Source organism: Scylla paramamosain, chromosome 12 (genome assembly GCF_035594125.1).
Source record: "Scylla paramamosain isolate STU-SP2022 chromosome 12, ASM3559412v1, whole genome shotgun sequence".
In the NCBI taxonomy this organism is placed as follows: Eukaryota; Metazoa; Arthropoda; class Malacostraca; order Decapoda; family Portunidae; genus Scylla; species Scylla paramamosain.
Genome location: NC_087162.1, coordinates 16,246,231 through 16,269,230, shown reverse-complemented (window position 1 = coordinate 16,269,230; position 23,000 = coordinate 16,246,231). Strand labels below are relative to the sequence as shown.

The 23,000-nt window shown below is 36.5% G+C and overlaps 2 protein-coding genes across 7 annotated transcripts in view; one reads left to right on the top strand and one right to left on the bottom strand.

Annotated features, from left to right (window-relative positions):
• The window catches only part of LOC135105771 (cilia- and flagella-associated protein 45-like), a 100,223-nt gene extending 90,665 nt beyond the window's left edge, over positions 1–9,558 (top strand). Inside the window, exon 12 of the mRNA XM_064014232.1 lies at positions 9,442–9,558. The gene's annotated coding sequence lies outside the window, so the exon portion shown is untranslated. The remainder of the gene's footprint in view (positions 1–9,441) is intronic.
• Positions 51–22,866, bottom strand: LOC135105772 (post-GPI attachment to proteins factor 3-like). 6 transcript variants are annotated; one of them, XM_064014239.1, is made up of 9 exons: positions 22,712–22,866; positions 21,885–22,020; positions 21,464–21,696; positions 20,036–20,187; positions 17,910–18,062; positions 14,083–14,207; positions 10,324–10,460; positions 9,543–9,747; positions 51–1,910 (listed from the first exon to the last, which is right to left on the bottom strand). In XM_064014239.1, the coding sequence occupies exons 3-9, from the start codon at positions 21,585–21,587 to the stop codon at positions 1,841–1,843; spliced, it is 966 nt and encodes a 321-aa protein (XP_063870309.1). In that variant the 5' UTR covers positions 21,588–21,696; positions 21,885–22,020; positions 22,712–22,866; the 3' UTR covers positions 51–1,840. The 6 variants fall into 6 exon arrangements, with proteins under 6 accessions (XP_063870309.1, XP_063870312.1, XP_063870311.1 ...); XM_064014242.1 differs by lacking the exon at positions 21,885–22,020 and having other exon boundaries at positions 21,464–21,691; XM_064014241.1 differs by lacking the exon at positions 21,885–22,020 and having other exon boundaries at positions 22,712–22,863.
• Between the last annotated feature and the right edge of the window lie 134 nt (positions 22,867–23,000).

Sequence of the window (23,000 nt, the reverse complement as noted above, 5' to 3'; positions counted from 1 at the left end):
TGATAATCGGGATAGTCACTTATTGAAGATGAGGAAATTGAAACACAATAAAAACTAACAAGTTTATTTACAAATATATCAATTTCACTGGTGGTACAAGATATATAGGCAGTATAAATCCCACATGAGGTAATGAATAGAGAGGGTTGCCAGATTTGAAGGCTGTTTAACATTATTCTAACCAAAAAAGTGAAGATATCCACAAACCTGACCGAGTTATTTAGATCACACACAAAAAGAAAGCAATGGCATGTTTTGAGGACATTAATTTTTTTGGTTTGGTAGTCTTTTTGGTTTGGGCACTTAGTAATTTGTGGAATAGGAGCTAAAAAATCAGTGAGGAAAAGTGTGAATTCAAAGCAGAGAGAGCACCTTCACTCATTCAAAAATCAGAACACATTCAAGTATAGTAGGGTATGCGACAAGGATAATGATTAATTCCAATGTAGTGTTATGGGGACTCCTATGGGAAAAAATTAATGGGTTCCAGGGAACCAGAAAATTATATAGATTCCACAATTTAAAAAAATACATCAAAATGAGCATATTTGCACTTATGCATTCGAGATTACACAACAAATGTATACAGTACCCTCCCAAATTTTATACCTAGTCCTAAATTCTTACCATCCTGAGTTTCGTGCATTACCACCCCAAGCTTTGCGCTGATTTAACGAGTATAAGCCACATATATCCACTGTCATCATCACGTGTGTACATACAATAAACCCCCATAAGTTTGGAGTCTCTCTCTCTCTCTCTCTCTCTCAAAGTAGGAATAATCCTAAGGATTGCTAAATAGAATGAGACTGATTAAGAATGAAAATGGAATTACATATATGAGTGAGAAAGAACAAAACATAAATGAGAGAGAGAGAGAGAGAGAGAGAGAGAGAGAGAGAGAGAGAGAGAGAGAGAGAGAGAGAGAGAGAGAGAGAGAGAGAGAGAGAGGTATCACTCCCTAGTCCCTTATCTCCAACAGATAACAAGGAGAGAGGTTTGAGGTAAGACAAAAGAAGGGAGAGGAAAGGAAAATAGGGAAGAAGGGACAGGTGCCAGATAGATGAGAAGCAGCTCACACAGCTTGTGAGTGATTAAATTTTTATTAAAATTTCAGTGCTCACATGAATGGCAAGTTCATCTTGCCAATTTTGGTTAATTATTCCAATTAAATATTTATTAAAATTTAAGTGCTCGCATGAGTGGCAAGTTCATTATGCCAGTTTTGGTTTGTTATTCCAATGAAATATTTATCAAAATTTTAGTGTTATTGCAGTTGTACATTATATTGACCGTGCATTGTCACATACCCTATTGTATACTGAAACATGTATTACAGTATGAGCCTTAAAAGTTTTTTTATTTTTTTATTTATTTTATTTTATTTTATTTATTTATTTATTATTATTTTTTTTATTTATTTATTTTTTTTATGTATACTAACTATATTCCCTGCAATAATTGTCAGCCCTATGATAGTTCAGTTTTATTTAGCTTTGAAAACATGAAGGAAATATGGAAAAATCTATTCTAGATTCTTAAGTAAAATTTCATAATTTTTAACTTCATTAATATTGTACTGGAAATATACTGATTTAGTTAACAAATCAATGTGCTCAAAAACAAAAATTCAGTAAATCTAACATATTAGTAAATAAACTTTTAGTCATGCAAACAACCTTATTGTTCCTTGGGAACATGTACATATACTTGTATAAATACAACAATGAAAAGTTGTTAATAGAATACTGAAATACCAACAAGATAACATTTCTTTCTTACCAGTTTCTCATCTTCAGACTTACCATGTGAACATAAATTTATTCCACAAATAAATATTCTATATTTTCTTCTTATAAGCTGGGCCAGATGATCTTTGTAGCAAATACAAACAATCGCTCTCCAAAAATCTGAAAAGGTATGGAATGAAAATTGTCATTTAAAATGCACTAAGAAATCTGAAAATCTTAGAAAAAGTGTGGACATGGCAAACCAGTCAGCCACTTGTCTATGGAAGAGACTGTCTGGATGATGAACCACAGAACCAGACTCCTCTAAGATCACTAGCAAGTTGTATGGACAAAGCATGAATGAAATGTTCAGGTGGTAATCCCTGTAAAGATGCGTTTAACCATGCACTCTCACAACCTGACATGGTGACAAAGTCAACCATATCACCATGAAATTTACTTTTGAAACAATGATGTATTCATGTTAATTAAAAAATATTATTATGGAATCAGTTGTATCTGAGGATAATTTATCTATATTTTGATTATTTAAAATAATCAGATTAGGTGACATGAGATAATACAGCAGAACTAAATATCCCTCAGTAACCTCCTGATTTCATTGCTATCTGACACATCTTTCCTAAATCACCAATCACTCTGAGACATCTTTTCTTGTTCCAAGCCACCTGCAAACATTGTACTGGCTAGAAACTGCAAAATCTATTCTTTCAAGCCCTTTCTTGTAGATGTTTATAAAAACTCCATACATTGCTTTTAGTGCTGTGAATTGTTGCATATTGCAGTGAAAAGGTCAGACTAGTTGCAATGAAAGTGTCAGAGCAGTTAGTCAGAGGATTTTCTTCCCATTCTTTTCATCTTTTTTATCCCAGCAACCTATGAAGTAAGTTTACTGGATGACAATAGATAACTAAGGGGAAAAGTATACTTATACAGAGAAGAAACAATATTCATCTCAAGATGATGATACATCCTAAATCCACCAACATCAAGCTGTCTGCTTGATGATGGTGGCTAAAAGTGTTCCAAATATTTTATTAGTCAATTTGATAATACATATAACAAAGATTTTTTCCAATATACCAAGTTTTTTGTGTAAAATTAAGTCAGCTGGTGAATTTGGCAGTTTTTCTGGCCTATTGCACAACACCCAAATTGTAATGTTAGAAAATGTAAAAATTGAATTACATTAAGATAAGGGTTAGAAATCCCCTCATGTGAATTTTGTGCAGGGAGGAAAAAAGATCAAGTCAAGGGGCATGTGACAGACCAAGGACAAGGGCAGTGGTTGTAAACAAAGATAACTGGGACAGCCCTCACAATTTTTCTTGTGTGTGATGGCATTTCACACAGCAATTAAGACAGCACTGCACTTGTAATAATACAAAATGTGTTAAAAATTCACTCATGAGTTTTGAAAGGCTGGCTGACAGTGCATATACCCTCACTTCAATTTTCTTGCTTAGTATCATTGATATTTCTTTTCATTCAGGTGGGATTGGGCCATGCCCTGTACTAGTGTGCTTGTGGTGACCATTGTTTTGAATACAGTTAACTGAATAAAACAAGTTAAGAGTTCATGTATACATAAGAAGGGAGGAAAGTGGTATTAGTGATGGTGCGCACAGACACAATCACATTTTCTCTATTCTATTAGCTTGATTCCAGGCATCTAAAGTGCACTACAGAATGTGCCAACACCTCTTAATGAAGAAAATTAAATGTCAATGAGGCTGGACAAGAAGGTGGAGGAAAGGTTATGCATGTGTCCACACATTGTTAACAACTGACCAGTGTCTCAGTCAGCCAAAACTTTCCGTGAATGGATTCTGAGCCCTAATCTTTGTAATTGTGGTTCTATGTTATCCTAACATTACAACTGCAATACTACTTGTCAAGTTAAGTATTTCATAAAACTTATCTAACAAGAAAAACTGTGAGGGACTGCTCCTGTGGTATTTCCTTACAATCCTTGTTCAACCAGGAGCTGTCCCATGTCTGGGCCCAGCTGCTGTTACATCCTTTTGACTGCCAACACAACTTTTCATTGGGTGAATGAATGATCTGTGTACTTTGCATTCATGCTTTAAGTGCAGCATTTGTGCAAACAGTTGTGTGAAATATAGCCCTACCTACACATATGTGTAAAGCCTGGGAGTCCAAAGCATGATATATTGCCTGGTGTGAAGTGCACCTTAAAACACCCAAGAAAGGTATGACAAATTTCCAACATAAACAAGGATTAAAGAATGAATTATAAGCTTATAGTCTAGAGGACTGATGTAAGGAATCTGTTAGTGCTTGACTTGAAGTGCCAAGACGTATGCCAAAATTTGCCTATTCTTGAAGGTAATGTGCGTGAGTTTTTTTTAATGCTTGCATGAGGTTTCAGCAACTTTGATGCTCCTGCATGGAGCTTGTGATTGGAGTCCGAGCAACTTTTGTTATCTCTTTACAGGGAGGTCCTGATAATATGAGCAGTTAAGTTCCATGTGAATTGCTCATATAGTGAATTCTTGTGTTACAAAACATGACTAATGGCAAAAAAAAGGGGTTAGGTTCTGTGACCCATGTTAAAGTTAAAATGTATGATACCAAACACAACACACAGAACTCTCGATAAAGCAACCCAAAAGAGAAAACAGCATACAAAGAACATTATTTCATATTAAAATGTTAAGGACATATCAAATGTACTTAACACTCACCAATGCATACTTAGTGCATCTGAGCTCACAGGCCACTTGGGAGGCACAGTTAGCATATGAGAGGCAAAATAAGGCACAATTAATTAATACCATGCGATCAGTCACTTACACATCACCACACCAAAGACAGCAAATAAAAGAATATGCCAGTAGTAACACTAACACAATCACTGATACATAAGAACATAAGAAATAAGGGAAGCTGCAAGAAGTGACCAGGCTTTACATGTGGCAGTCCCTGTATGAAATATACCTACCTATTTTCATCTATTATCCCCATCCATAAACCTGTCTAACCTCTTAAAGCTCTCTAGTGTCCTAGCACTAACAACGTGATTACTGAGTCCGTTCCACTCATCTACCACTCTATTTTGTGAACAAATTTTTTCCTATCTCCTTACTAAACCTAAATTTTTCAAGCTTGAACCTGTTATTTCTTGTTCTACCCTGGTTGCTGATCCTAAGAATTTTGCTTACATCCCCCTTGTTATAACCCTTATACCACTTAAAGACTTCTATCAGGTCCCCTCTTAACCTATGTCTTTCTAAAGAATGTAAATTTAACAACTTCAATCTCGCCTCGTAAGGAATACTCCTCATCCCTTGTATCCTTTTAGTCATTCTCCTCTGTACTGATTCTAATATACCTATATCTTTCCTGTAATGTGGGGACGAGAACTGCATAGTGAAGTCTAGATGAGGTCTGACCAGCGCCAAGTATAACTTTAATATTACTTCTGGTCTTCTACTTTTAACATTCCTAAAAATGAATCTTAGTACCCTATTTGCCCTGTTTCTGGCTTCTATGCATTGTTTCCCTAGGCGGAGTTCAGAGCTAACTATAACTCCTAAATCTTTCTTGTACCCTGTACCTACCAGAGTTTGGTTGTTTAATGTGTACCTACTGTGTGGGTTTCCTCTACCTATGCTAAGTACTTTGCATTTATTGATATTAAATTGCATTTGCCATCTATCTGTCCATTCATTCATTCTATCTAAATCTGCCTGTAAGGCAATGGCATCCAATTCTGACCTAATTAATCTACCTATCTTTGTGTCATTGCAGATTTACTGACATCACTTACACATAAATCACTGTACACTGTACTTGTACTGTATTGTAAATATGCTTGCAAGCAAAATGATGATAGAGTACCTCTGAGTATAATAACGAGCAGTAAGACCATAAGAATAGGAGTATGAGAGACACCAAGTTCAGTTTTAAAAGAGGATTGGTGGGAGAATGTATGGTAGGTAGGGGACAAGAGAGGGATGTGCACTTGGAGCACTCATAAACTCACCATACAGTCTGGATGTGTTAGCAGAAGGGTGCATCTTTTCAACTTTGTAATTTTACTCACCTTGGACTGAAACTTGTATCATAAGATTTTTGTGCTCTTATAAGGAAAATAGTCCTTAATTTACACATCTCGTATCATTGGTTTTTCGTCTAATGGGACCTCCCCATACAGATTGATCCATGGCTCAGTCAGCCTCTCTTTTACTTAGCATAGATGCTGGCCTCTCCACACATTTTTTACTCTCCTTACCTCTATCTCCCTTTGTGTAATACTTATTTGGTTTCTTAATGATTTGAGAGAATAATGATGGAAGACTATGAATGTATTAAAACAATTAAAATCAGAGAATAACTGAGATGCATAATGCAAGTTTAAGTCAAAGGCCACAGAGTTGAAAATATTAATACCACTTGCTTGGTATTACTGTTTGCATGGAACTATCATGATACTAGGTATAAAAATAGTAGTATGTGATGAAGTAAGTTATCCAGCTTTTATGTAAGACAAAGAAAAATGGTAAAACAACTTTCTTAGCTTGAGGTATTGGTGGAAGGCAATAGTATCTAAGGCATGTGTTTGTCCTCATCATGACAAATGCTGTTGTCTTGCACCAAGAACTTGGGATGGAGAGAGAGGAAAAAATGCTTATCTTCCTTCCTTTCTGCCTTGTCTAGAATCTGATAATGCATCAAATTTGGGAAAACTTCCTCTTACCATGTACCCTTTTTATTTACAGTATCATGATAATTCTATTAAAAGCATAACAGAACAAGTGATATAAACATGAAATTTCAACTACATCCTTCACTTGAACTTGCAAAAATTAGTTTTATTACATAGTTTTAATAATAGTTTTAATACATTCATAATCTACAATTATTATTCAGCCTAAGGATCAAGAAACCAAGGAAGTATTGCACAAGATAAGGGAACAGTGAAGCAATTTGAAACCTGTACTGTGGAGAGGCTGCCATTTGCACTAAATGAGAAACAGACTGACTGAGTCACAGATCAATCGATCAGCAAAGAAGTCACATGAACCACTGTCCAATCAGCAACAAGGTTTTATAGAAGTAGCTCGAGTTACAGCTGCAAGCTAGGAATGAATGGACTACTGTCAATATAGCCAGCACATTTGTTAGTTTTCCATAGGCATCCATTAAAGTTGTTTTTGTTAACCTAGCTGCATGTGAGCCTACTTTGATTTATCAAGTTACAAGAGGGCTTTGTGGTTTTGCCAATTTAGTATGATGTACAAATTTAAATTACATGGACAAGATATCCTAGATAATTATTGTGGAGGGGGTAGGTCATGAAACCAAGGGAGTTGGTTGGTCTAGCAGTCAATAATGGGACAGCGGTGTTTGTGTCATCAACATAAGAATGAAAATAGTGGTTTGCCACCCTTTCTCAGAGGCTTCACCAAACACCTCACTTGTGTTGCTGCCACACCGCACACCCCACAGAACTTTTCAATCCTCACATAAATCTTCTGGAGACGGTTACAGGTTTTCCTAGATCTGGGTGGCAAGCCATGTATTTTCATAATGATGTGCACACTGCTGCCATGCTGTCAACTTTACTAGACCAACTCATTCTTTTCCTTGGTTTGATGCCTTGCCTCCTTCAGAACAATAGTCTAGGTTATCTTTTGTAAGTAGTTACAATTTGTACAGGCCATAGTAACTTGGCAAAGCCACAAATAACGACCATACCTTTGTCAATTCAAGTAGGTTTACACACAGCAAGGATAACAGAACCAAGCTTTGAGAATGCCTATGAGTTACTAACATGCTTGCCAGCTACAAAAAGGAACATCAAGGCTACAATGATATTATGCAGGTGCTGGAACAGTCTTACAGATGAGGTGTCTAAACAGGTAAAGGGGCAAGATCATTTTACTTGTTTTACCTATCCCTATATTGATGGGTGGGTGGGGGATGGGCGGAGGAGAATTGTATTGGAAATACACAAAAATTTGTTACACTGCAATACCCCTATACAGAAACTATTTCTGAAAACAGAAATACCTGTTTATGAAAGAAGAAATATCTAAAACTGTATGTTTTTTTTAAATCTTGTTAAAAAAAAAAATTTGAAATTGAAAAATTTTTGATAATTAAATTACTGAAAGTATTTGACATTTTGCAGAACTATTTTAAGAAAATGTTCATTGTTATATAATTGATTATGAAAGATTTCCTTCAGTGATTCACACTGTGTTCAGAAGTCAAAGAAAGTGGGTCTGTCTTATTCTTTACACATATAACTAAATATGACAGGTTTGGCTAATTACATCTGACCCTTAATATTACCTTCAAGAATATAGTAACTAATTTTACCATAATGGCAAGGCACTTTCATTAAGACATTAAAATTTGTAGAGCATTATAGCAGCCTCTCCATTAGTAGCAGGTTTTTTTTTTTTTTTTTTTTTCCCCTCTCTCAACTATAAATTACTTTCACAACTCTTAACTTGCTTCATCAAATCTAATTCACTATTGAATTACTTTCACAACTCTAACATGCTTCATCAAATCTAATCCATTAGCCTCCCAAGCTTTTCCACTACCTGACTAATACATTATCAACTCTTCATCCTCTCCCACAATTCAGAATGTATGATCCAAGAATTGTTGTCAGGAAAAATTTCATCAAGTGCAAGTATGCACATCAGGTGATAGGAAATTACAATATATGTATCTTATTATTATTTGAAGCTATAGTCTACTCATTCTTTGCCTGCACATGGAACCTAAAAGTGTGTGCACAAAGAAAGCAGGTTACTGGCGTGGGTTGGCACTAGAAACCAGTGCAATAAGGTGTTCACAAAGGACACGGGTAACCAATTCTGACCCTCTCAGTGAGCAACACAGACAGAGGCAGTATCTGTCATCAGTAGCAATCCGCCAGGTATACAAGATGTTGAGCTCATTGTCTGATGATGACTTCATGCTGCTTGATAGTGCTCATACAAAAGTCAAGAGAAAAAGAACCACAGTACATGAAATAAACTACAAGAGAGATGAGTTTGGAAAATAACATGATCTTTTCAGTGATCTGAAAAGGGAAAAAGTAAGACTTTTTTAATACACAAGGATGACACAAGAGACATTCAACTACATTCTCAAGAAAGTTGAACATTGTCTTGTGAAGACATGGTATAACTGGCACCAGCAACCCATTCAACCTGAAGAAAGACTTGTCATTACTATCAGGTGAGCTAAATTCTGATACTAAAATCAATTTCATATTACTCATATTAGCTCAACATCCATCCTGCTCTCCATTCAGTAGTGTCCATCTGCACGGGTTGAGCAGGTAAGAATGATCCGAGGAAAGCGGGTTGTAGCAGGCTGCCGGCGCTGACACGCTTGAACCTGCTTCCTCTGTGCATGCCTACACTTGTTTATATGGTTTAATTCTTGGCACGGGTTAGCACCGGTTGCCAGTGTGGGCAAACCTGTTTTCTCTGTGCACACATCCTAAGCTGCTTTTCCTAACTAGATTCAGTCAACCTGTCTCCCACTTTATACAGATGCTGCCACTCAACATTACAAGTTTTACTTCTATTCTCCCTTTTCTTACCTGTTTTGTACAATACTGCCTCCCATAAGTAGCACCAGATAATTTTCTTGAAGCTTGAAGATCTAATGTACTGCATATGTATTTTGCTTACAGTGCAAGAAGCTGACGATTCTCATACTCTACCTGATCACCTGTGCATTAATTTCATGCTCCATTTTCTTTTCATGAAAACACTACACTAAACATAAGCTTACCTGTACCACATGAAAGGAAGAGGTGCAGTAACAAAGTGCCACAGTGCATGAGCATCAAATGTCCACAATAATGGAGGAAAATCCCAAAGCTCCAGCAGCATGGATGCCATTGCAAATACTACTGTGTAGATGCACCATTGGACATATGGTCTGCTTTTCATTCGTGGCAGAGACCATCCAACCCATCCAAAGCCATTTAATACACCTGAAATGCAATGCCTGTATGAAACTGATCAGAAGTTTCTCAGTAGAAATAATAATTTACAGTATATATACTTAAAAAACTATAGTATATTTTTATAATTATATAATATTGTTCATAATTATACAGTATTGTGAATGCAGTGTGAACCTCATTCTGCTAAGTGAGACTTGTACCTCTGAGCAAACAAAGTGTTTTTAGCTAGTTGTAGTACATTGAAACCTAAAATTTAGCAAACTAATTGGAAGAAAGACCAGGTTGTTATATCTGAAAGTTTACAGTATCAGGTTATTATAGGATGGCCTTTTAGTGATCTCAGGTTGTTACAGAAAAGTTAATAATATAGGTAATACATCATGTATTCATTATCAGATAATGAAAATAAAACGGGTTAATGTTCATTCCTTACTAGTATTGGTATAAAAGTGCCACTGTATTATTGCACATCCTTATCTCCTCTTCTCTTGATAAATATTTTGCTAGATCTTTTTTACACAATTGTACATGTCTGTAAGCATTTTTAAATAAAGCCTTGTTACCCAATTATTTCTTTAGGAAATGATACCTAATAGTTCTTACCTACTAATAAATTGACTTTCATATTGTATCCATAATCAAATCTTCCTTTACTTAAATACCAAACATGGTAAGTGAAGAAGAAAACTCCACCTGCAGCAACAATATCCCTTAAGATTGCTCGACGAGGACCAAGTAACCTGTAAAAATAATGCATAGATCAAAACAAGTCAACAGATTCTCTAATTCAGTTTTTTTAACACTTTTCCACTGTTCAGAAATAACCATACTATAAATCATACTGTCCACAACCAATAGCACATAAAGATATGCACCAACTGGCTTGAGGCTCCAGCAAAAGAGAATAATATTCATATAGATGACTTGAAAAGACAGTAGGTTATCATGTAGACGACTCTATAAATGTTACTTTAAAGCGATTGTTTGAACTGCTAGAGCAGATTTTCTTTTTCCTTGACTACAGATAGTGTTCGTCAAATTAAATCAATCAGTACCTGAACACCATACATCCCTAACTGTGTGGCCAGTAAAGTGTAACAACTTTGTCCCTCAAGAAAGGATAACTTAGAACTGGTTGAAGTGAAACAAATCAATGTCCTAGAAGCAAAGCCAAAAATTTTCAACCATGGCTTTTGACATCCAGACACACCATGAGTAAGATGGCAAGGACTTCATCACCCATGACAGGCCTCTGACACACACAAATAACGTAAGGATTTGTGACACCTTTAAGAGCCAATGGTGATCATTTTATCAACCATATAGCTATGCAGATCTCTACCTTATTAGAGAATGAGATCTCACACAGCTCTTAAGCAGTACCATACTGCATACTATACCAATATTTAGTTACTGTTGTCATGTAGCCACTACATACTTCTTTGTCAACTTACCACAACAATACTGTTCTCTTTACCTAAGTCTGCAGACTTTTGTCAAGTACTATACATTCACAAAAATGAAGGAGGAAGCCTCACAAATCTCTAATTAAAAATACATCTCATTTTAGCTCCCAACAGGTAAATTTCTAAATTCTAGAAATCTCTGATCTACAACTGTATTCTGGATCTGAGCTGATGTATTAGATTATCTAATTTATAAAGGGTTACTTTATTCAAAGTCTTGACAGTTACTGAAAAATCAGAAATGCAGATTTATGTCATAAATATGGGCAACTCACATGTCACCAAATATTTGTTCAAAAATTTTGACTTTCTATTCTATTTGGAAAATTACTTTAAAATGCATTTTCTTCCATACAGGTTTCCTTTTTATTACTGATCTGAATTTGTATAATGTTTACACTTAATAAAGCTGATCATAATCATTAGTTTATGTAATTATCTCCTATTCTATATTGTTATATCTGGCTGAGACCACCTTTAAATCAAGATAAGATGTCATGAATTATATACTCCTTCAAGGCAAGATTGGACACAATCAGAGAAAGATAGTATAACAATAATATAGTGGAACCTCCAACTTAATTCATTCCTGAAAGTTGATCAAAATCCTAAACATTCTGAAACCAAAACTATTTTCCTCATTGGAATTAACATAAAATGGATTAATCTGTTCCTGGACATGAGTCCACCCTGTCTTAGTGGCTTGCGACAGATGTTCCCTCAGCCAAGATGGCTGCTCCACATCATGTCCAGCTCGGAAATTATTTATCCAGAAATGATTTAATGAATGAACCTAGTGACATGGAACTTATCAGAAGATATTATTTAGACCGTGCAGGTATTCTCTTTGTCACCAATCTAGTGAGGGAAGCCTTACAGAGTGACACAGAAGTAATCCACTTATTGCCAAACTGAAGGTGATCATACATATAATCATAACACTTACACATCTTGCTGCTGAGAAAAGCTACTGGATACTGGGAAAATGCAGTTGTGTAGTAGTGATGGTGTTGTGGGTCATCAAGAGAGCCACAGGTGGCTTGGGATTATTCCTGAATGCCAAAAACTGTTTACCTCATCAAGGCTCTTCAACAGGATCACATTTAACTTATTTCAAAGACTGAATTACTGTCTTACCCACTGTCTCTCCTCCATATACATAAAAATGAAGCAAATATTTATAGAAACTAAAAATTAGTAATAAACAGCAGCTTTTGCTTTGTCTTTTAGTATTTGAAATCAAGTAACTTTGTTCAAGAACCAAATTATGGTACAGCAACAGAAGAAACTGAGTTCAAAACTTTGTTTGAAAACCAATTTGTTTGAAAAGGGAGGCGTTCAGTAACTGAGGTTCTACTGTATACATAACAGGGTATAGCTAGATTGATTTCATAAAGATATTTTGGAGTAATAATATTTTCTAATCTCCAATCTAAAAAAACAGTGCATCTGTGCTTGCAATACAGCAAACAGATTTCTTTGTTTAATTAAATGGAGCATAAGTAATACACCTGCAATGTGATTTTAAAGTTATACTTAGCTTTAGTTAGGCAGAACTTAAATCATGCTGATCTCCTTGTTACACAGAATGGATGTAAATAGGCAAATAAGAATGACCAAGATGATCCTGAGACTGAAAAATGTATCTTACCAGGATAGGTTAAAACATCTCAAACTCTATGAATCAGAAAGGCTTAGGGTGAGTTGTGATTATGATAGGAGTATTTAAAATGGGGCAAGTGTTCAACACAGATATACATTAGGTTCTCTTAAACATGGATTAAGTTAGAACCCTACAAATGTTATACAACATTAATCAAATTTAAAATATATGGGCAAATATTTGTTTAAAATAGGATTGTTTAGTGGATTAAATTTAGTAAGACAGTAGTAGATGCACAGATATTAGATAATCTAGTTTCAATGGGAGACTGGATATACTGTATTTCCCGCCATATAAGATGCACTGGAGCATAAAACACACCTATAATTTTGCAAGGGATATTTAGAAAAAAGTAAAATAAGCCCCACTTTTCCCTGAACTTCATTATAGCTCACCCCTCAATCAGGCTACTGGATATTTCCCTACTGAACAACTTATGCAAAACATATTGTGAGATGAACTGATAATATTTTAATAATCAATCACAATGAGATTAAAATACTATAAAATGAAGTCAAATTTTCTTAATCTTCAAATCCCGAAAATTCATTACTTGACAGCTATCAACTTGAAATGGTAAACAAAACACTCGCTGCGCATGTTAAGGTTGTTCATGCAACTATGTTTCATGGTAAGTGCACAAAGTGTAACCAACTAATGCCACTTTCTTCATACAAATTATGGCTATGACTTTAGCATAAAGCTATTCATTATCTTAATAAATTTACCATGAATTTTACTCACATAAGGTAAGACCATCGAGTTAAGTGCTTCAGAGTTACACCAATCAGCTTTTATGTTTTAGCATTATTTTGGTTCCTAATAAATATCTAGTAATTTTTTGCACTATTTTTATTTTTAATCATTATTTAATAATATATAAACATATATATTTCATTCTGGGGTTAAACAGTGGTGTTTAGGTGTTATTCTAGTACTGGTAACCATAACCCATACGCCTTCCCAAACCTAACCATCGGGGTATAAGAATAAGATGCTGGATGATTTTTAGATTATAAAAAAAAAAAAAAAAAAATGGCACCTTATATGGTGGGAAATACAGTATTTCTATATGACAATGGAAGATGGCAAATCTTAAAAACTTAGGATCTACAGTATATAAGCCAACTGGCCTTTGGCAATCAACTTATTTTAGGCTAACGTATTAATGGTATTGCAAAATACTTATCAAAGAGAACCATGAACATCCAATTCCCATCCCTTCACACATACCTGACAATGAGGCCAAACAGGGAGAAGAGAACCATGGAGAAAGCACAAAAATAGTCAAGACGTTCTGTCCATGGAGTATCTCGGGCATGAAACACAACTGACCACACCCAAGCATTGATGCATATCTGAAAAAAAAAAAAAAAAAACATATTCATATATATGGTATGAAATTCACACAACTGTTGGTCTAAAAATGTTAGTGAAATGTAAGAAAGATTTCTTAAGTATCTAATTATTAAAATGTCTTATGTCAAGTAAGACATTTAATGGAAGTTTAAATGCATTTTACGGCACTTTTAAGTGAAACAAATATTTTTTAAATGCATTTTTAAATCCGTTTTCTGAGAATAAAAAACATTTTTTGCTTCTGATTGAATTTCTTTAACAGATTATAGTCATAAGCCAAGTAAAGCAGCATACCTGAGAAGTATGATCTTTTTGTGAATAGAACAAAAACAAAATAAAATAGAGAGGAGAGAAAATATATATATATATATATATATATATATATATATATATATATATATATATATATATATATATATATATATATATATATATATATATATATATATATATATATAATGAAAAAAGTAAACAGAGCACAAATATGCAGGCAATTCAACTCATAACTGCAATGCCTTGTGTTTGAATTCTTGAACAGGATGAGGGGATTTCCTTTTTCTTTCATGCTTTTGCCCAGTTCAACAGTAGTAAATCCATGGAACATTAGCATAGCTTTTAATATCTCAATCTGTATCCATGGTTGTTAAACAAGACATTTGTTATTAAATTAATATCTGCACCTGCAATTGCACCACACACAAAGATGATGTTGCAGATATATTTTACACTTTAAGGAATTTTCCTGAAATATATCAAAAAAGAATTTGGTAAAGTCTAGCACAAAGCTTCAATTTCCAAACTGCTCTCCAGTGGCTTCTGTTCTTTCTGTAACTTCATCTCAAGTTACTTTTCTGACTATTCTATTGCTGCTGCGGTACATGGTTCCTGTTCTAAATCTATTTACAGTGTCATTCCTCAGGGTTCTGTCCTGCTATCCACTCTTCCTATTATTCATCAATGATCTTCTAAGCCAAACTCATTGGATAAAGGCCACTCACAGTCAGCAACATCCTAGACAAAAACCAGCTGATGTGCTGGTAAATTTTCATTGAAACTGCAAGCCCATGAACTTATCTATGTGGATGCAATCAGTTTGTGCTCTTTTTTTAAGGTAAATTAGTAAACGTACAGTGAGTGTGGGACAATCAATCCTTCCAGCAGCACGTAGCAGCAAAGACGTGAAAAATATACAGCTGGATCATACAACCAATACTGCAGATTACTGAGGTTGCAATTTAACACCATCTCCCATTGTATAATTCATATTGGATTTACACAGTTAAGCATCCTTCCAGTAAAATACTGATAGTAGTATTGATGCTGTCTAATATTTTGGTCACTTGCTTCTCAATGTTATATTACTTACCTCATCCCCAGCCAGTATGGCCTCTTGTTTAAGTGCACACAAATGGTACTTAAGCCTTCCATTACCTGAATCTCATGCGCTTCATCTTTCTGCCTGGAATCATGCCAAGTCTGTTCTCCAACTAGCCAAAACTCTTTCATTAATGGAGTGTCAAAATCTTTCAAGATCTAACTCCCCTCACGACTTCTAGCACCTAGCCAAAAAACATCTCCAATAACTTTGCTTCTTCATCTTTCCCTCCCTTATTTCAACCTGATGGCACCACTGCCATCTCATCTATTTCTAAGCTGAACTCTTTACTCAGTCCTTTGCTAAAAACTACCTTGGATAGTTCAGGGCTTCTTTCTCCTTCTCCTCCACCCTCTGACTACTTCATGCTACCCATTAAAATCCTTTGCAATGAAGTTTTCCATGCCCACGCTGACCTAAATCCTTGAGAGGCATATGGGCCTGATGGGGTCCTTCCTACTGTTGTCCAAAACCGTGCCTCCATGCTTGCACCTTGCCTAGTCAAACTCTTTCAACTCTATTTATCAACATCTACCTTTCCTTCTTGCTGGAAGTTTGCCTACATTCAGCCTGTCTCAAAAAAAGGTGACCGTTCCAATCCCTCAAACTACCATCCTACTGCTTTAATTTCTTGCCTATCTCAAGTTTTTGGATCTATCCTCAACAGGAAGATTCTTAAACATCTATCACTTCACAACCTTCTATCTGATCAGCAGTATGGATTCCGTCAAGGCCACTCTACTGGTGATCTGGCTTTCCTTACTCATTCTTGGTCATCCTCTTTTAGAGGGTTTGGTGACACTTTTGCTGTTGCCTTACATGTATCAAAAGCTTTTGATAGAGTGTGGCACAAAGCTTTGATTTCCAAACTACCCTCCTATGACTTGTATCCTTTTCTCTAACTTCATCTCAAGTTTCCTTTCTGACTGTTCTATTGGTGCTGTGGTAGATGATCCCTGTTCTCCTAAATCTATTAACGGTGGTGTTCCTCAGGGTTCTGTCCTGTCACCAACTCTCTTTCTACTATTCATCAATGATCTAAACAAACTTCTTGTCCTATCCACTCCTTCACTTTTCCACTTCTTTTCCTAGACGTCCAACCCTTCCAGAAGTAAACAATACACACAAGGAAGCCACAGAATGCCTGACTTCTGATCTAAAATTTCTGATTGGGGCAGAACAAACTTAGTATTGTTCAATGCCTCAAAAACCCAATTCCTCCATCTATCAACTCAACACAACCTTCCAGATATTCAACTGTCCCTCCTCTTCTACACTGAACATCCTTGGTCTGTCCTTTACTTATAATCTTAACTGGAAACTTCACATCTCATCTCTAGCTAAAACAGCTTCTATGAGGTTAGGTGTTCTGAGTCATCTCCGCCAGTTTTCCTCAGCCCCCACAGCTGCTAACTCTGTACAGGGGCCTTATCTGCCCGTATATGGAGTATGCTTCACATGTAGGTGGGAGTGGGGGAGGTCCCACTCATACAGCTATTTTAGACAAGGTGGAATCAAAAGCTTTTTGTCTTATCAATTCCTCTCCTCTAACTGTCTTCAGCCTCTTTCTCATCACCACGATGGTGAATCTCTTGCTATCTTCTACCACTATTTTCATGTTAACTGTTCTTCTGATCTTGCTAACTGCATGCCTCCCCTCCTCCCACAGCCTCATTGCACAAGACTCTTCTTTCTCTCATCTGTATTCTGTCCACTTCTTTAATGCAAGAATTAACCAGTATTCTCAATCATTCATCCCTTTTTCTGGTAAACTCTGGAACTCCTATTTCCTCCTTCTTATGACATGGACTCTAAAGAGAGAGGTTTCAATAGACTTATCCTTCAATTTTCAATGATTCTTTTGATGTTTCTTTTGGGACTGGCAGCTAAGTAGGATTTTTTTCCTCTAGTTTTGTATCCCTTGGCCAGTGACCTTCTTACAAAAAAAAACTAAGTATCACCATATCCTTGTGTTAGACAATAAATAGCCTTTTTTTTTAACCAAACTCATCAAAGTGTTTATTGTAGTGAAAGAAGAGAATGAGCCGCTACCTCTCTTGCTGAAGGACACTTCTCTGCCAGCCAGGTGAGACACCAACAGTACCCACAACATACAGGTGTAATATAACATAACTGTGACTATGTGTTATGTGTTATGGAATTTTTTGATGGGGGACCTAACAACAAATCTACATCTAGTGGAATAAGTGAAGAGAAGACAGAAGACAGCAAGCTGTGTATGCAGAAATAATAGTAAAAGATCATAAAAGTAACTGATAAGCCAGAAAACAAGTACAACTCAACTGATGATCATGTTCATACTTACCACAGCATGAAAAATCCACATCTTGTACAGTGGAGCAACTGATGGAACCGTTTTCCTGAACCAATGAAGGTTGATAGCATGAGCCAACAGATTCAGGACAGAGAAGAAAACCGATGCTGGTTCTTGCATTCCCCACACCCGTGCAAAGGGCCACTGCAAATTATTTTGTAGGTGCATGAATGCAGATGAAAAATTGTATTTTTCATGGATGAAAAATCTGATAAAGGCATAATGAAAATAGAGTTAAACACTTGGACAAAATCCTACTTAATAAGAATCCATTCAAGAATATCCCTGACAGCTGCAAGCTATGTATGCCATTGCAAATGAAAGTATGAATTACTGAAGTTGAGCAAATTTCATGATGAATACTTTATAAAATTTTTCCTGTTGGTTCCTTATGAGGGACAGCTACAGCTACCAACACTATGAGGATAAACTGATCGTCCAGCTCAGTCACTTCACCTCTACTTCATCCAACTTTACTACTCAACTCAACCTTACATTCAAGATGAGCTAACAGGTTCAGCAAGTTGCTCCAACTTCACTCTATATAACAAGTAAGTTGGTAAGTGTTCAGCAGTGCTGGAAGAAAACTGCTGCACACATTGCTATTGCTGCTGTGATAGACAGTCATTGATCTTTTCCTAAATCTATTAACAGTGGTGTTCCTCAGGGTTCTGTCCTGTCACTCACTCTCTTCCTATTATTTATCAATGATCTAAACCAAACTTCTTGTCCTATCCACTCCTACACGGATGATACCAACCTGCACTTTTCCACGTCTTTTCACAGATGTCCAACCCTTCAGGAAGTAAACAGTTCATGCAGGGAAGCCACAGAATGCCTGACTTCTGATCTCTCTTAAAATTTCTGATTGGGGCAGAGCAAACTTAGTATTGTTCAATGCCTCGAAAACTCAATTTCTCCATCTATCAACTCAACACAACCTTCCAGACAACTATTCCCTCTTCTTCATTGACACTCAACTGTCCCCCTCTTCTACACTGAACATCCTTGGTCTGTCCTTTACCTATAATCTAAACTGGAAACTTCACATCTCATCTCTAGCTAAAACAGCTACTATGAAGTTAGGCATTCTGAGACGTCTCTGCCAGTTTTTCTCACCCTTCCAGCTGCTAACTCTGTACAAGGGCCTTATCCATCCATGTATGGAGTATGGTTCACATATCTGGGGGTATTCCACTCATACCACTCTTCTAGACAGGGTGGAATCAAAGGCTTTTCATCTCATCAACTCCTCTCCTCTGACTGTCTTCAGCCTCTTTCTCATTGTCACAATGTTGCATCTCTTGCTATCTTCTATCACTATTTTCATGCTAACTGCTCTTCTGATCTTACTAACTGCATGCATCCCCTTTTCCCATAGCCTTGCTGCACAAGACTTTCTTCTTTCTCTCAACCCTATTCTGTCCACCTCTCTACTGCAAAATGTAACCAGTATTCTCAATCATTCATCCCTTTCACTGGTAAACTCTGGAACTTCCTGGCTGCTTCTGTATTTCCATCTTCCCATGATTTGAACTCCTTCAAAAGGGAGGTTTCATGACATTTATCCACCAATTTTTTACTACTACTTTGGATCCTGTTCGGGGACCAGCATCTCAGTGAGCCTTTTTTTTTTTTTTTCATGGCCAGTGCCCCTCATACATAATAAAGAAAAAAATAAATAAATAAATTACTAAAAATATATAAAAAAAAACATACATCACTTTTAGTGCTGTGAATTGTTGCATACCACAATGAAAGAGTTGAAACAACTTCCTGAGTACTTGAATAATCAAGTGTTTAGCATCAGTCATAAGTTGAGTGTACCAATTATATACGAATCTATGAGATTAGTTTGGTTGATTAGGTTTCCTTTACCTGTGTGTATACTTTGGTCCATGGGGAGAAATAATAATGATAACCAGTTGAGTAGAATTCATGATCACTTAACCTTAAATTATGAGATACATTAGAAATCTGTGCAGATATGTCACTAACAACCTAAAAATTATTAATGAATTATTGTCTTACATCAACCAGTGATTGTTGCATTACCATTTCATCACATTTCCTCTCAACATTATAACTAATCAAAATATACTTAACATAATTCTTACCTTGCCAAAAAATTGGGGCACATCCAAGCCCTTGTCCATGAATATTTGTGTGGTGCGCCACATGCAGTAGTATTTGCACTCATCATCACAATTCCACTGAAGTATTCTTTCACTTAGACTCTGTGATGATTTGTAAGTTGCAATACCCATATCTGCAGAAAAATGTTCTTACTAAGATAACAGCATACAATACTTATACAATGTATTGTAGAAAAAAATAAGTAAATAAATAAAAAAATAAAAAAGTTATAGCAAGCCTAATTAAGGAGAGCAATTATTTAGGTAAGTAAACTAAATCATGGAAAGGTTAATGATGAATACATTTATTGCATCAACATGCAATACATTAACCATCATTAGGTTTATTGGAAAGATTTAATATAAACGAAAGCATTAAGGAGCCAATGTATGATAGGGGCCTGTACATGGCAGTTTGAGAAATGCATACAACAGGTTAGAGGAGCTTGATCATTATTAGTCAGAACACAGTAGTTATGAAACTATATGTAGCTGTTATGAGACCACATAGCTATTGGGAGTCCATATGTGGTAGTGAAGAGACTGTAAATATGTGACAATTAGGAGACTACATGACAAATAAGAGGATAATTATCCTTATTCTTTTAGATACATAAAAATGCTCAATTCTTCTGTAAGTACAATACACAACACATTGGTCTGACTGTCCTCTAATCTTAGATCTCACTTTGTCTTATTTCTAGTACATCATGGTGGAGTTTCTCTAATATGTGACCTGGTAAGCCGGCACACTAGCTCTGACATTAATCATCATTATGTTACGGGTAATTAGCATCAATTTCAAGGCCTGCAGAGTTGAAGCTCCTTTGGTTAACATTAGGAGGCTATAACATTCTGCTACATCTAATTTTCCAATGTTCCTCACAGTTACATAACTGATACTGACATTTGGCCATTAGCAGGACTTAAGTTAGATCCGTGGCAGTGAAGCAACACCCTGGTTAGTGTTAGTAAGCATTAACTTTCCCATCATAAGATCCTGCATTCTTCAGCTTATCATGCAAAAGGAAAACAGATAAAGATAAATTAACGTATCATACAAAACTTGAGGATCTACCAGAATATTAAAGTACTGTATCAAATTACAATTTTACTACTCATATTGGTTAAGGAGAAAACAGACCCTAGATAGTTATCGCAATTGTCAAAGAATACAGAAGCGATTAGTCTTAATGGAGAAGTGGCAACTTTCTATCAGTGTTCTACTTTTCCTCCCAAACCTTACTAAGCTTTCCAGAAATGGAGGCTCAGGTGAGGAAGTCTGGAGGAAGATGAAATAGCATGGCCACGCAAGGAGCCTAATTAATAACCAAACCAGTCTTAAGCAAAATTCCCAATATCAAGTAACACCCCAGCTACTTGAACCACAAAACAAGTCCCTATACTTACTTGAGGTGCAGTTGTTGAAGTGACAAATATGGTAGCAGCCATTGTACTCATTGGAATTGTCTCCCCTGGACGCCAGTGATGAGGTGATCAAAAGTAACACGCCACTCACAGTCAGGACCTTCATCACTGGTGGGGCTTGAGAGGCTTCCCTGTTCCCTCTCAGCTCATGTCAAACTCTGCACCGCTGTGACCACTTCGCCGAGCCGTAATAAATTATACTTCATTCACCTTTACTATACATGAAACAATTACTTGATATTAAAAATACGATGGAGATTATCAGTGTTATGTTTGAAATTACGAAGGAAATACTTGCAACCGGGAGCCGAATTATGTGTGCCACTGAAGATTTATAATAACGATAATGATGAAAAGAAAAGAATTACAAATATGAATGAAATGAAAGCTTGAATTATCATACCTGTTCTTGATGTTTTAAACATATGCATGATTTAGGGAGATCAGTAGCAGTAACGAGCTCTCGTGATCCCGATTGTGGCATCAGCCGTCTGTTGTGTCTACATCAGCAGGCAGAGGGGGCCGGCGTAACCTGAACACTGAGAATTACGAGTGGTGGTGGTGGTGAAGACGCGAGCCCTATGCAGCCACAAGACTCAGGCGACCAAGTTTCACGGTGGTAATAACACGCGTGGGTTAACGAGACACACGTTTATTGTATGAAAAGAAGAAAGGGGCACTACAGACACGCTCGAGACACGAAACGGCACTTTAAGTCCGCCCACACACCGCACACTGGCATAGCATGCTCACACATGGAGTACCTTTCACTCAGTTCTTAAGTTCGGCTACGATTATGATAAGATGAACATAGGTGGTAAAAATCCTTAATGACATTTTCCAACGAGTATATTAAAACTGGGGCCCCCATGAGTTACGTTGCAAAGGCCTCACTATTCCAAGGATTCTCTGTTATCTCCCTCGCTATACGTTTGCATGCCCATACTGCTATGGCCACGCGAGGCTGTTTGTACAGAGTTTGGAGACACAGAATAGATAGGTATACATTAATAAACAAACAAATAAAAGCAAACTAGCCATGAGGTACAGGTCGAAATTTTTCCCGCCAGACAGCGTGGTTCATTTCTTGAAGTGAATAGGATTTTGTTTTTCGTTACTCCTTAACAAAATAATAGTAAAAATATTAATAATCGATATGATCAACAATGCACAGCGGCCAAGGACTCAAAAATTATTTTGTGAAGTGATGTTTGACGCTAGTGAACATACCTGCTGAGCTACTAACAAATCATGCGGGTTTGCCAAGGCCACACTTGTCTGGAGTTTGGTATTGCTTTCCGTCTCGCACTCAGGACATTCATCTCTCGTCGAAAGGGTCTTGACACAGTTTCTTGTAATATGTCAGTTGTCTGGAGTGTTTTCGTCACTACAGCCAACGCCAAGCGTAATCGTACTCCACGGCACTGCTAGTCCAGTCCGCTGTTGCCTGTCTGCCCTGTCATGTTGCACCTTACCTCAACAAACGCACCTGCTCCACCTGACGGCGAGCACGTCGAAC